Source organism: Sinohyriopsis cumingii, chromosome 11, assembly GCF_028554795.1.
Source record: "Sinohyriopsis cumingii isolate HCF-2022 chromosome 11, ASM2855479v2, whole genome shotgun sequence".
NCBI classification, from domain to species: Eukaryota; Metazoa; Mollusca; class Bivalvia; order Unionida; family Unionidae; genus Sinohyriopsis; species Sinohyriopsis cumingii.
In genome coordinates, this window is record NC_142971.1 from 108,894,049 (window position 1) to 108,910,531 (window position 16,483).

At 33.1% G+C, this 16,483-nt stretch overlaps 1 protein-coding gene and 1 long non-coding RNA gene across 6 annotated transcripts in view; one reads left to right on the top strand and one right to left on the bottom strand.

The window, feature by feature from the left end:
• Positions 1-12,717, top strand: part of LOC149789265 (neuroglian-like) — a 237,891-nt gene extending 225,174 nt beyond the window's left edge. For all 5 annotated transcript variants that reach the window (XM_089975441.1, XM_089975442.1, XM_089975440.1 and 2 more), the window contains one exon: positions 1,186-12,717. In XM_089975441.1, the coding sequence (XP_089831567.1) occupies positions 1,186-1,393 (208 nt within the window). In that variant the 3' untranslated portion in view covers positions 1,394-12,717. The remainder of the gene's footprint in view (positions 1-1,185) is intronic.
• Positions 635-15,767, bottom strand: LOC149789266 (uncharacterized). The gene is made up of 2 exons (XR_016424343.1): positions 15,691-15,767; positions 635-1,469 (listed from the first exon to the last, which is right to left on the bottom strand). It is a non-coding gene; the product is annotated as an uncharacterized LOC149789266 (long non-coding RNA).
• Between the last annotated feature and the right edge of the window lie 716 nt (positions 15,768-16,483).

Consider the following 16,483-nt stretch of genomic DNA (forward strand, 5'->3'; position numbering starts at 1 on the left):
GCTTAATGAAGGCACTGTAGAATATCTTTTTCTTGTTCCTCAGAGAGATAAGATTTTATTCTGTTCAAGAGATGAAGCTGTTAATTTATTTTTTATGACCTTATCAACTTGCATTTTCCAGCTGAAGATATTGTCAGTTTATGATGCCAAGTAAATTTTCATGTTTAAACTTTTTTATATGAATTCTTTTAAGCATTATTATGAAGATCTTGTTTTCTTGGCTTTTACTGTGGTTCAACTACCAAGTTTGATCATCAGGAAATGTATGGAGGAGGGGCTTAATCTAACATGCATGGAGGGAAAATCCAGACTGCTCCTGGACATTTTAAGTTACCAATTAAATCATAAAATATTTTAATTTGATGAGTGGTGGGAAATTTTTAAAAGTCACTTTTGACCCACACTTTTGTGTTTAATTCTAGAACAGCCTCTTGGAATTAAAAGTCTCATATTTGAAGATATAAGGAAGTTACATGTGTTACAATCACAGATTAAACTGTATTACACAAGTAGACCTGGTGCAAAGGATATTTTGACACTAAAACCAAATTTTTAAAATCCTCAGTGATTCACAGTTATGTAATCCCCATGTACCATTTTGTAAGTTTTTGTCAAAAAATCATTAAAAACAATCCTCTTTGGTGTTGTTGCTGCACCAACTGTAATATCACAATGGTGTCCAAATTTTCATCAATTTATTGTAAATTTTACTCACCAACTGCAATTTCACAGTGGTGTCAAAATTTTCAACAGCTAGTTTATTGTAAATTTTACTAACCAATTGTAATTTCACAGTGGTGTCAACATTTTCAACTGTTTATTGTAAATTTTCATACTACAAATTCAGAATACCTGATTACATTCACAGACATATTAAGCAAACTTTACATTTGTATATACATATATCATATATTTGTCAAAAGTAAAATGTACACATGCATTTCAACATGATATTCTTTTCACAATAAGTGTATTGATTTACCAAATTAAAAAAAAATAATATAAAATCTATGACACTGGGGGGGATTGCTCGATTTTTTTTATTTAACAAGGAAATTGTTGTATATTGATATAGTTATATTTAGATCTGAAATAATTGTATTTTATTGAATTCATAATCTCCATGCTGTAATCATAATCTCTCAATTTGTTCCAAAGGACTACCACTTAAATTTCTAATTGTAGTGAAGTGGAGCCCTTGACAAAGAGTCCTGATTCATTTGACAATGATAATGAAAAACCTCTTGGAGGAAGTGAGACAGACAGCATGGCAGAGTATGGTGATGTAGATCCCAGTAAATTCAATGAGGATGGCTCTTTTATTGGACAGTATGGTGGTCAGAAAGCCCCGTCAGAAGCTGCAGCCCCATCGGCCATGTCAACCTTCGTCTGATATTTCACTAATTCAGCAGTAATTGCTCTGTTTTCATCCATAATTATTATGTTTTCAATAGTAATTGCTCTGCTTCCTGTTGGTGGAAATAATTATCAATGAACGATTAAAATACAGTATCAGGACACAGACTGGTTCTTTGGATTGAAGAAGCAACTTAAATGTTAACCAGTTTATGATAATGTTTAATGTTTTAGACTTGGTCTTATGTGAAGCTGAGTTTGTGAATCAGTCAAGATATTAGACTGGTATGCCACTGACTTAACTGAAGCATTACCTTGTTAAGAAACTATCAGACTGATTCCACAATGGAAGATAAATTATTGCAGTGACATGCTGGTGTTGTGCCTATGTGTCAAGCATATTGAGCTTGCTTTGAGTGTCAATTCCAAGTGTAAAGCTGAAGATGATGGATTTATGATAAAGGATTTTGTTCTTTATCCTATTGCTTGAATTTAAAGGAGTAAACCTACTATTAAATTGCATATTCAGGTGCCATATTTATCCAGTATGACTTATGGGCTACAAATTCATAAGGAACAATTGATAACACTGAATCCTTCATAACATATTCATACAATTACTGATATATCAAAACAGAGCATTTTGAAAAAATGTTTTGAAAACCAAATCTTATCCCAAATCATAATGCATACTTAGCACATTGCCATATATATATATATATATATATATATATATATATATATATATATATATATATATATATATATATATATATATATATCCATCAACACAACACTTTTTAATCTGTAGGATGGGGTAGAGACTTGAATCATAACAACATCTCCACATAAGTTAGTTACAATTATCTTAATAGAACAGGAACATGGTAGTTACATGCTAAAAAATGACTTAGGAATCTGTCAGTGGCATGCAAATCATATTTACTTAAAATTGCCATCCTTAAAAAAAAATAATATACAGTTGAAAGATAATTGAAAGGGATAAAAATTGTCTGGAGATCTATGCTATCTAAGGTTCAGTAACATACAATTTGTAAGTAAGTCATGCTTTTGAAATATCATTATTCAGAAAGTATATAACCATAATTGTTTATTATGACTACTATTGTTTTTTGATATTGCAGTGGTCATGTGAATTGTGCAATACTATATAATATACATTGCTTTTATATTCTATAGTTGTTTGTATGTTATATTTTACAAGGTGAACTATGTCATTAATATGTATATTCTAAATTGCTTATCTAAGTGTTTGATTGAGAGGTGAATGGTTCTTGGGGGACTAAGCAACATAAAAAGAGGGACATGAAACTAAATTGTGAATTTTAGAGTACAAAGGTCAACTTGCTAATAAAAAAAATGAATATTGCTCCCATATGAATCTACCATATATATTAACTTAGGAGTCAAGTCCTACTACAAATAATGTGCTAGCAGATTGGGATCTATACAGTTTCATAGGAATAATCAGTAGAACAAATGTCATAAACCCTGATTTGAAAGCCTGATGTATGCTGATCAGGGTTTATGTTGCTTGTCATTGGACATGATTTACAAGTTGGTATATGCTGTAATTGCTGAAGTGAAATGGAACTGTTTCCGATTGGCTTTCTTGTAGGTTTATTGTGTGCTAGACACACTTTTAATGGGTGCATGAGAAGATGTGATAAAATGCTTTTACAGCTCCAGATTAACATCACAATTTTGACTTGCATAAAGTTTGAAATTATTTCATTTAAAGGAACTCTTTATGTATTCATTTAGTGGAATTTGAAAAAATAGTTTTTGTTTTTTTTAAAATGTCTTTTTTATATGGTGTACATGGAAAAATGTTGCCTTAATGTTAGTGGGCTTACATTGACATTCACTCATCTTTCAATAAATTTTTTGCATATAAAGATTTTTAAATAAAGAACTATCATTCATAGAAAACCATTAATACTCTCAGTATTTGATATTAGGGTGGATTAAACTAATTACTCATAAAAACTTGATACACAGCTTTACCATAAAATGTTTTTGAGACTTGCATAGGCAATTACATACCACATGTATATTACAAATCAGTCCATGGTTTTCATATGTAATTAACAGAGGTGTGCAGTATTACTGGTACACTGGGTTACCACAGCATTTTGTTTCTGTGGTACGTACCATGATACTTTTTCAATATACCAGTACTTTGGTTGTTTCCATCAGTGAGGACTTATGGAATTTTCTGAGTAGTCTCGTTATGAATTCAATGCTATTAACATGTTCTTGTTTTACATGACAAAATAATTATTGCTTTTTTAAAATATCCTTTTATTTGTCACAAATTAATTTTGGATACAGTGGTCTCTCTCTTATACAGCCACCCCTTCTGCACCCAGAAACTGGCCTTATAAGACAGGTGGCCTTTTCAGAGGGGGAATAAATTTTTTGTGAGAAGTATATATAATGTATGTAGTACCACAGGAGCCTGACATTTTGGCGATAAAGTATGGCGAAATCTCTTACAACATGAAATCACCTTATCGGTACTATAAATGAACACTTATAGTACCGATAAGGTGTTTTCATGTTGTCAGAGATTTTTTGCCATACTTTATTGATAAAATGTCAGACTCCTGTGGCAGTATGAAAGCTAAATACTTCAAAGCATTTAATATCTTCATTTAATATCTTAGTTTAAAAGTAACATTAATTATTAAAAGTTCTTCTTGTCTTAAGAACAGACTTATTTCAACTGAATATACATTAATAGTTCTTACTCTTGACCTAAGTGCAATAAGCAGGTATTGTTGTCATGCACATTGCAAAACCATTCCAAAACATCATTTAAATATTGGTAAATACATAATTCTCTTTCCATTTGCTCCATTCTCCCACTGCTGGTGAAAAATCTCCTTATTGGTTATGACGATATATATTCAAATCTTTTCAGCATAAAATTGTTTTATTCAAGTCTCTTTTCTACATAAAATTGTTCGGCAAGTCCTGCCATCCCCACCCCCTGATGTCGTCGAGTAGAGTACCTGACTTTCTTCTAAAGTAATATGTCTCCATTTATGTGATGACATGTTAATGTTTGGTAATGATTTATTAGGATGTTGCTAACTGTATGCAATTTAATTACATGGACAAAACTTTTGTAGAGTGGACGAAATGCCTTCTTTGTAAAGGAAGCGATAGAAGTATTGTCATGTGATTTTTCAGTCTTTGTCTGGTACCCTGTTTAGTTCAAGGTTAATTTCTGTGTGTGTGTTAATCCACAAAATCTATATTTAGCCTATGCTGACTGTGCTATGATCTTGACAATTACACCCGGTTGTAATCATCAAAAAGAACTTGACAAATGTGTGAAGCCCAAAACTCTATCCCAACATTATTGGTCCTGTTTCCTGTAAACATTAGCTTTTATAGACAATGATATAACATTAATCTTAGTGTTACATGTACTTTGGTCAACACTTCTTTCAGTAATGGAAACCTGACATCAGGAGACAGGTATCGACGGTAGAGATAATCCGAATTCTTACCTTACGATATGAATTATTGATTTTGGAGACATTTGAAATAAAAAGTGGCTGCTTGTGAGGGGAACATTTTACATTTCTGTACTAATATGCTGGTTGCATTAGAGATGTGGCCATTCTTGCGGGGTACTTTTGAACACAAACTCCTTGGTGCCAAGGGATTCTGGCCGAAAGAAGCGGGTGGCCGATGGTCAAGGGGGCCATTCAAGAGGGGGACCACTGTATTACAAATGTAGTTATATTGATGATTCTTTAATCACATGTTTGACATGTGTCATGTATGCCAACTTGGTGGCCAAAGGGGATGTTGTGAAAGATCAAATATCTTCAGATCCAAATTCTTGGAAAACAAAAATAAATGTCTCTTTTTTGTTATTTTCTAATGTATGTCAATGTATCAAAGATCTGTAATCCTTTGTAAGACTGCAAGTCATCTTGAGATTTTCAGAAGAGCAGTTGTTTTGTTTTTGAATTTTACATAATTTTTAAAGTTCACTAAATATTTCACATTTGTTTAGTCAGTGTGTTTCATGATTACTAGCTGTCTCTGATAAAATATCTTGCCCAGGTGTTGGCATCCCACTCAAAGTTTCCCTGCCTACTATATCACTAAGAACTAGCAACACTTCCTATCAACAAGCTCTCTAATGTCAGCAGTGTATTTCACAGGGGGTCAGCTATAGTGTAAACTTAATCAACTCACTTTAGTTACAGTTTTTAGATTACAACTAATACAACAATTAATGTACGCATAGCAAATGTATCGACCATAAGGTACAAACCATTTAATTTTTTTGGAGTGAGGGGAAGCTGTGACTTCATTTTGAGTTCAGATATTTTATCTCAAGATAATTATTATTTTTCAGATAATATAATGATATGATATGGTGTTATTATGGTATAAATCAATGCAAGATATTTTTTCTAGCTACTGATGGATGGAATTTTTATGTAAATAGTGCCAGTCCTCTGTCTCAGAACATTAACTTGTTGATCCTTAATATAATTTAGGTATACTGTAGTATATATCACAGTATGTTCAGAAATACCGTGGTATACCATGGTACAGAATTTTTTTGTGATAATCAGCTCTATAAGAAACTATTCATGTCTGAACCGATTGGTCACCTCTTGGCTGGAATGAATTAAACTACCATATACACTCATGTACAGTTGAATCCATCTATAAACTGCATAGAACCAGATCTGTTGTCACATAATATGCAGTTTGTTAGAAGTAATCAGTGGAACGAACAACACAGACCCTGATCTGCCAGCACATTACATAATGGCAGGTCATGGTTTACATAGTTTGTAGTTTGGATTCAACTTAAAAGCAGTGATATATGGTTGTGTTCATTATCAGTCCATGTTTTTTAACAAACTATTCATGTATGAATGACTCACCTCCTGACAGTGTTGAACTAGGTATCTTCATAGAGTGAAGCAAATGCTTGTCTAATGTTGTGAGAAATTGCATAATTTAACAACTAAAAGGTGTTTAAACTAGTGAAGTAGGTGTAACATGTAAGGCATGATAGGTCAATTAATGCTTTAAATGTTTTATTTTATCTAGTTTGTTACATTCCATACCAGAGTTATAATTACCACACTGTATATACATTTATCAAGGCCTGACTCATGGTTGCAGTGATTTTTGTTTTTAAACAAGAAGTTACAGTTGTATTCCATTCAACTTAGATGTTATTTGCTTTATCACATTCAATCAGTGATGGTGTATACTTTGCTTCTTTCAGCTGCTATTTGTTGATCAAATATGATGCAGTAGATACCTTTGTGTCCAAAATGCATCCGTCTCAGTTCCATGTGAAAATCTCAAATCAATATTTACTCTATGTATATTGATACATAATAAAATGTTCTTCCTCCACCATTAATACTGGCTGCCATGCATAGCCTATTGTGTGCTGAAAAATGGTGTTAAACCCCACCACAACAACAAAAACAACAACATAATAAAATGTGGAATTATTTGACTTGTCACTCCTTCTGATTATTAACATCTGAACATATAAAGGAAAGGTTGTGAACAGGTTGACAAATTATTGTTATATATTTAATCAAAGAAAGTAAACTTCAACTGGATAAATATTTTTTTGGTTATTTCTTATTGTGAACATATAGAAAAGACAAACTTTGCAATAATCAAAATATCCACATTTCTTGACTTATTATTTTAAATCAGAATGTTTTTGGTTTAAAAAAAAAATGAATGTCTATTTGTACAACATTAAACATCCAACTGCGACAATACATGAAGCAACCTCACAGAGCAATATCATCCAGAATTGCAATGTCTTAGCAGAATCTCAAATTTATTTTTAATGAATGTGATACTGTATGAAATTTGTTGACTATTTAGTTGCAATATACCTAGTGCAACTTACTGTATATACTCACTTACAGGTGGAGTCCAACTGTAAACTGCATAGACCCAGATCTGCCATTACAAAGTGAGCCAGCAGATCTGGGTCTATGGAGTTTGTTAGGTGTAATCAGTATAATAAACAACATAAACTCTGATCTGTAAGTACATTATGTGATTGCAGATCAGGGTCTATGTTTACTGCAGACATTCCAGACTTATTAATGAATAGGTACTATAATTGTTTGTTTCCTAATTTTTGTTATCAAATGAATACTCATAACAAGGATTTTATGATTCATACCAGGCTACTGGAAAAACTGATACAAAATGTCCAGTAATGATTACATGACAATAATGTGTACTTGCCCTCTATTGGACTGGACTTGTAAGCAAGTATATATGGTAATTTAACATCAGCTTACCCATGTGTCACAGGTTAACATGGCACATCCTTGACAAATGGAAGTTCTTGGCAGCAATGGTATAAGAGATGAAAAATTATCAAACTCAATCAATAATGAAATATTCTCCTAGTAACAACCATCTCAAGTTTTATTAGAGCTAAAGTTTTTCATAAATGTATCTCATCTAGTGAAGTACTCATGCATGATCTTGGGTGTTTTGCAGTGCCATTTCAAAATTTATGATTTTTAAGTAGGATGTTAATGTGTGAAGAGTGGTGACAAATGTTGTCAGTGACAAACCTCATTTACTTGAGTTTGCATTTGTATTTTTTCATTGTATCTTCAGTACTGGCAGCTTTTACATATTCTTTTTTTTTGTTTCTTTATAGTCGACAAGTGAGTGTAAACATTGTTAGTATGTATGATGTTCAAGGTTGTAATATATTAAAATATTACACAGCAGTATAGATCATGAATGTGTATGTGTTTGTGGGTAAAACTATGGATGACGATATCATTTGTTACATTGGTTTCAGGCTAAGAGTGACTATTCATTTTTTTTGTTGCATTTCTCATAAGATCCATTTACTAGTTGTATGTTACCATGGGAAAATATTCTTCAATATTCAGAAACCATGCCAGCTGGAGCCTAGGGCAAAAAAGTGACTTTTTGGTGTAAAACTTTGCCCTGCATTAGTAGTGATGTTCCTGTCACTCCATATTGTGGACTTTCGACATCCATGTATTTAAGAATGCAGTCAAATATAACTAAATTCGGGAGGCCACAGATTAGTTTTGTAGTTTGAATAAGCAGCAAAGATCCACTTAAATGATACTTATCAGGATTGACTAACAGTAATTATCAAACTTGGGCTATAATCTGCAATTATACTCCCAGTAAATCCTAGCCTTCAGGGCCTTTGTGTCACTACAGGGCCTTTGTATCACTATAAGGCCTTTGTGTCACTAAAGGGCATCATGACAGTACAGGTCTTTGTGTCACTACAAGGCCTTTGTGTCACTACAGGATCTTTGTGTCACCTACAGGGCCTTTGTGTCACTACAAGGACTTTGTGACAATATTGGGCTTTTGTGTCACTACAATGAATATGAGATAGTTAGGAAATGCTGCAACATTTATTCATGTAAATGGCTCAGTTTAGATTGTTACAAAATCAGTAACTGGGTAAACAAACATGCATGTGGCTGTCAGTGATGCACGAACACCCACTCATATATATATATATATATATATATATATATATATATATATATATATATATATATATATATATATATATGCTTAAAAGTAGTAGGATTTTTCAGTTAATTCTTATTTTTAAATATGGATATTTTCACATCAAATGTGACATCACTAGAAAAGAGTCTGAGATGACAGGAATTGGTTGTATCATACATTACACATCACTACACTTTTGATATATATACCGATAATCCTGAAAAAAATTTCTTACATGGTATTAAAAATTACACTGACATGCTGATAATGCTGATATAATTTTTTTTTACACAGTATTAAACATTTGGCTGGCACAGTGAAAATGCTAATTAAAAAACCCTTATATGGTATTAAACATTAGGCTGACACAATGAAAATGCTAATAAAAAAAAACGTATACGGTATTAAACATTAGGCTGACACACTGATAATGCTTATAAAAAAACTTACATGGTATTAAAAATAATGCTGACACACTGATAATGCTTATAAAATATTCCATACATGTATTAAACATTAGAATGACACACTGATAATGCTGATAAAAAACTTCTTACATGTTATTACATCTTAAGTTGATACACTGATAATAGTAAAATGAATTAACATAAATAAATACACTTTTAAATAATAATAGTAATAATAATAATAATAATGACCTTATTTAAAGAGGGTAACACAATTGGCTAAAAACTAATCTACTTTGAGGTCCTCATACAAAGGAATTCATTTAAGCTGCATCTCTGAAGCCACTGGATATATTGGGTTTGGAAGAAGGAAATAGAGTGGGCATTTCTAATCTCAACGTTCTTAATCTAGTCTAAATAAATCAAAGATATAGAAATAATTTTCCACTGCAGTAGCAGCTACAAGCACTACCGCTCCTTTTGCTACTACTAAATTATTATTTTTATTATGATTCTTCTTATTATTATTAAAAACCACAATAAATCACATTAATATCAATATCAAAATTCATCATCTCCCTAGTGGTCTCACTTCTCCCTCTTCTGCCTCGAAGAAGTGACTTCTTCCAATTTTGGGAGCCTATGATGGTCTCAACAGTTCTGTATCTAATCATCTGCAATAAGGCTAGTATATTTGTCCATATTCTTACAGAACTAGTTTTCACTTATTTAATGTATGTGCTTTGCCCATATTCTTACATAACCAGTTTTCACTTATTTAATGTATGTGATTTTGTGATGTCAGACATCTTAAAACACTGGATACTGCACATGGACAGATATTCTTCAGAAATCAATAAACCTGCTTTGGTAGATATTTGGTAAATAATTTATTTGCTAAATAATTTCTCATGTGATAAAGACACTCATGTAAGATTTACCGAGTGCAACTGCTTAGTAGAGATGTGGGAGAGATGCTGAACCTTAGGCTGCCCTTTTATGACCTTCCAACAAAAAAATTCTTCCTGAAAGGATGCAGTTTATGGAAAAACAACAAAATTTGTTCCATTAAAAATTTAGCCATTTTAACCTTTTGGTTGTAAGTACTTTTACAGAACTTTGGCATCTCTTACCTTTCGACTTTCATCTTGCATGAATTTTTTTCTTATTTGGAAGGGATTCCTGAAGATATTAGGAATTTGTAACCTTATTTATTGCTACAACTTTTTTTTAAAGAGATCTTTGTCATTTATCTTGAAGGAATGGAAGGAATATCTTTACAAAATGTTGTGTGATTTTTCCTTGTATATTTGTTAAATTTTACTTTTAACTGGCACTGAAAAGCTGTGATTGTGCTGATGTGCTGTTAAATGCTATAAGTATACATACAGCCAGCACAGCAAAATTTTGCATGATCCCTGTATATATTATATTCACTCAAACTTGTGTGCATTTTCGGTCTGTCAAAATTTAATTCCAAAATTAATAGAATTGATCAGATCAGTCTTCAAAGCATTGGCATAATTAAAAGTTGATATTTAGTAGAAAAGTGCAGGTATAACATGCATGCATATGCAACATTGGTATCATAAATACCTATATTTTCTTTAAATTGTACCGATTATCATAAATGCCAACCTTTGCCTTCAATTAAACATGAAAGACAATTTTGTGTATTTGCTCTTCTCTTGATCAAGTTCACACTTTGGGATACAAATAAAAAAGGTCTTTTATGAGCATCATTCACTGAAATCTTGTTAATCTGGACATTTTTGTCTTATTCCTTTAATACAAATGTGAGAGGAATCCAGATAAATTAATTGCATCAGAGAAAAATAGAGGATGTGTGTGTGTGTAATTTACATTTTCAACGTAGCTTTAACAATTTTCCAGTCATATCGCTATGATGTCTGCAGTGTGGCAGTTTAAAGTGATGTCTAACACTGGGGCATCATGCTGCAGACATGTAGCATGATGTCCCACCCAGTCACATTATCCTGACACCAGGCCGATCAGTCCTAACACTAACCTCTTAATGCTGAGCGCCTAGCGAGGCAGCTGTTAGTACCATTTTTAGAAGTCTCTGGTATGACTCGGCTGGGGTTTAAACTCACTACCTCCTGCATCTTGGGCAGACGCTCTAACTTCTAGGCCACTGTAGTGGTCATGAAAAATAGAGGAAACCTGTTACAAGATGTTGTGGTACTAACACCGAGCCATTTAAGTGCACATGTTCATGATTAAAAAGATGCATTCAATAGTGGAATTAATATGGTCTGCTCCAGAGGAGTAGAGTCAATTTTGTTGTAAACTTGTATTAAAATGTTCACCAATGGGTCATTGTAACTTTTCTGTCATTGTCCATAAATATTATATTACTGCATGAAAGCTCCACATTAAACTTAATTTGGAATAATCCAGTTTTAAATGCAATATAAATAAGCTATGAAGCAAGCAGCTTCATTTTTGTAGGAATTTCTTTCTAATAGGACAAACTAAAAATCGATGTTTTAACTGATTAACTAAAAATCTATTTTTTCTGGTAAAAATAAGTACTACATACTACATAGCATAAAAAACTTGAACAGAAATACAATTGGCTTGACAGCCTTTGAAACACATACCATATACATTCTCATGAATAAGTTGGATCTAGCCTCAAACTGCATAGACAGAGATCTGCCATTGCATAATGCACTGGCAGATCTGAGTCTATGCAATTTGTTAAAAAATAATATGTGGAATTAACAAACACAGACCCTGATCTGCAGGAACATTATGGGACAGCAGATATGGGTCTGTTTCTGACAGAGGTCCAAACATATAAGCAAGTATGAATCATACACAATGTAAACTTGACAGTAGCATGTTTAAGTGCACATTAGTACACACACTTTTAGTTGATAATGTGACAGATCTGTCTAATGGTTAAGGTCAGTTGTTTTTGTCTTGTTAAGAAGCACACCCTTAGAACATGTTGATTAAATAAATGCAACATGAAAGTATGTTATGAATTAGGGAAAGATTTGTACTTTAAGCTTTTGCTATTCATGACAGAAAATTCATTTTACTTTTGCATAGTTTGCAATATCAAAACCACATTTACATTTTCTATCAATTCCATTTTTGTACTCTCATTTAAAGAACTGTAATGCAAAGATAAAATTGTCCATATTGATCAAAGATATTTTGTATGTCTCAATTTACTTTTGTGTAAACATGGAGTTTGTCAGCAAATATTATTAATATCATCATTTTGCTAAGAGAGTGTGGTATATAGGTATAAATATACAATTCTTTTTCTGTAAATTTATGTGTTAAAGTAAAGCATGTGCTTATTTGTATACTGTAAGTGTTCATGTGTAATAAAGTCTTAAAGACCTGCAGGTTGTTTGTTGGTTTAAAATTAGATTATGGAAATTTCAAACATCCATTTCAAGATTAACAATATCTGAATGACTGATTAATGATGTTTACAAATCTGCACTGAACTGCAAATAGTATACTCAGATCTGCCATTGCATAATGTACAAACAGATTAGGGTTTATTCTGTTCATACTACACGCAGTTTTGCAAGCCATGCAACACGCTAACCATTTTTCAAACTGTGGTTGCCTGTGATGAAATTATGCAAAAACCTGCATAACTGATTGTTGTTGAGCCCAAGAAAACTTACTGGAAAGTTGACCCAACATAACCTATCATGCTGCTTAAATGGGCCAATCAAAGTTTCTGTTCCAAACACATTCCCTTATTGATTAATAAAAATGGCACTCTCAATGATGTAAAACAAGGACATTTTGTTACATGCAACTGTAGGTAAAAGAGAAGCATAGCACAGTTTTGCCTTTGACATGCAGTGATGTATAGGACCTACCAAATCTCTGGATAAAAGCTGGAATAGCTTTGTCTCAATATCATCAGATTTATATAAAAAATCTCTGGATTTCAGGTATCCAAATTGTGATCAATGATTTGGGCACAGATTACACAATTTATTAGTTATTGGGTTTGTGAATGTTCAGCCATAAGCAGGAAACTAAAACATAGCATGGGTTTATATTAATATATTTGACTGGATTAACCCCAGACATATGTTTGGAGGCAATTTTGGATTTTCTGTACAATCAGCCAAACCAAAACAAGAAATAGTCATGATTGATTTATAGACTCTTCTTTCTTACAATTTTTTACAGGCTACCAGATGCTAAATAAAAAGCCCAGAAAGTTTTGTTTGGCAGGCCTGATGCATACGTATGATATCAATCAGACTGTGTACACCTTGATCTGTCAGCATATTATGCCAAAACACATCAAGGTCTACATGTTGCAAGGTGCACATTTAAATCTGGTCAAAACACAGCTTCACATTTCCTATAAAAATAATGAAAATATTACGCATTCATCACAGTCATCGTAGTGTTCCAACAGCTATTCATTAACTCAGCCTCAACTTGATTTTTTTTGCCCGATTTTTTTTAGATCCTACTTGAAATTTTCATTGAAAACTGGAACTGTGAGCAGAAATCAGCCAACTTTAGTGCAAGTTCTAGAAAGGACAGAAACACTGGCATTTAATTCAGATAGCCTGTCAACTCTATAAAGCATTTTTAAATTTACTGAAGGATTTGCACCCACTGTCCCATTACGGATCACTGCCATCTCACCTCTGATGTTTGGGTTCGAGTCTTGGGCTCAGCCAATGTGGGTATGTGAGAAAGTTTGCCGGTATCTTCTCATGGGTCTGTGGTTCTTTCTGGGGTTTTCCTGGGTTCTTCCTCCACCATTAATACTGGCTGCCATGTATAGCCTATCTTGTGCTGAAAAATGGTGTTAAACCCAATAACAACAACAAGAACAGCACCCACTGTCAACTGTGAACCAAGATGAACATGTATATGAGCTCATAATATACACATTTTAATACAGGTACAAACTTCCATCAGACACTTGGTTCACTGAAACTCGAATCCTAAAGTTTATACTAAAGTTAGGGCTAAAGTTGAACAGGACCTTATGGCTATTGGAATAATAGACATTTAGACTTCACTCCAAAATCGAGATTATCTGACAGTGAATTTCCATTACATTAATGAGGAATGGGAGATAAAATTCAAAAACCTACTGACCCAAGAACTTGGTGATTTCATGTCTACCTAAAAAAAACCCAATGAATCAGTTTGAGAATCTGCCTGAAGAATACTAAAGCACTGGGTGGTGGGGTGGGGTTGTTTGAACTCTGCTATTTAAAAATAACCTTAGTATGTACAAAGCAAGGCAATATTATCCAATAACCTTAGTATGCATGAAGCAAGCCAATATCATACAATAACCTTAGTAAACACAAAGCAAAGCAATAGCATACAATAACCTTAGTATGCATGAAGCATGCCAATAGCATACAATAACCTTAGTATGCATGAAGCAAGGCAATATATAATGACCTTAGTATGCATGAAGCAAGGAAATAGCATACAATAATCTTAGTATGCATGAAGCATGGCAATAGCATACAATAACCTTAGTATGCACAAAGCAAAGCAACAGCATACAATAACCTTAGTATGCACAAAGCAAAGCAATAGCATACAATAACCTCAGTATGCACAAAGCAAAGCAAAAGCATTCAATAACCTTATAAACGAAGCATGGCAATAGTATACAATAACCTTAGTAAAACCACCAGAGTTCAAACTTGAACTCTAAAACTATATATGATTTTCACATGACATCTGTACAATTTTAATTTTTCATGCTAGTTCAGGAACCATATTTAACAAGATCCTGAAAGTTGAATGATTTTAACTGCATCACAAAGAAAACTAAAGGCCATCAAAAATCTCTGGACTCTGAGCTTGAGTTAACATTCATGTTAAAATTTTGAAAGTAATTTTCAGTATCATGTTTAGTACCTAACTACAATTGGTTTCAAGTTCGGATGAAGAAGCTACAATGAAGCACCCCAATTTACAAGACTGAAGAGGGCAATGCATTATCTGTATTTTCTTGCCCTTAATCGTCAGAGTGTTCATGTGTATGTATGTAAACTGAATTTGTTAATGCATACTTTGCACCATATTACAAAAGTAGGAAAGAAATCCTTAAAGATGCCTTGTGTTCTGGCAATATCAGATGTGGGAGATGGGACCAATGGCAAGAAGTTCCAACCTCAAACTGTAAGGTGTCTACTGGAATGAAACTATTTTGATGAACCTGGGCTCTTTGTTATAGCTGCACCAGCAGACATTTCCAATAGACGAGGCAATTTATTTAAGCCACATCAACAGAAACCTCCAACAAAAGATGCACATTTTTGCAACATGAGCACTAAAATACTATACCTACTATACTTACCTATGGCAACACAGGTACATTCCAAACCCATTCCAAATTCCCCTCAGCATTGGCTGAAGAATATTCTGATGGAGTCTGTTTTAGGGAAGGATGCATAACCTTTACTTAGTGATAAAAAAGAATGAAATTGTCAAATGCTTCTTGAATATCAAAGGACAATGTTAAAAACACAGAGTCAGTTCTTGACTTTTGCAACATCTACAGGTGTATATTCACTTTTAAATTAAATTTCATACTTTTCTACAAATTTAACATGAACTGTACTGTGAATGGTACATTATGTGTCTGTTATATGGTAAACTGTATTTATTATATATCTGTATTTAAAGCTCTCCTTCACTGGTTGGATTGTTCATTTGGTCTCACTCACCTTGACTTTTGACTCAAAGACCGACAGGTACTTTTCTCGTCTCAGATCTGGGTTCATACAGCTATTGTTAAAAACCATTCTAGATCTTTTCCAGACTGGTTTGCAATTTTTTAAAGACCCCGGCATATGTTTTCAAAGTCTGTGTTACTATAAATGAGCATGTGGTATCTGAATATCTATACTAGAATCCACCAATCATGAGTGGGTGGTAGGTCATGTGAGTCTTGCCAACACCACTGAAAATGCAGCAGTCACCACCCCATCCAATACAGCAAACATAAATGTTATTGCAACACATCAATGTGTTCAACCAAGAAACAAAAATAAAACAACAAACCAAATTTCCATACTTTTTTGGGTAAAAGCTTTATTTTCCATACTTTTTTGGGGGGTTTGAAAGATGCGCTTTTATCCCCATATACT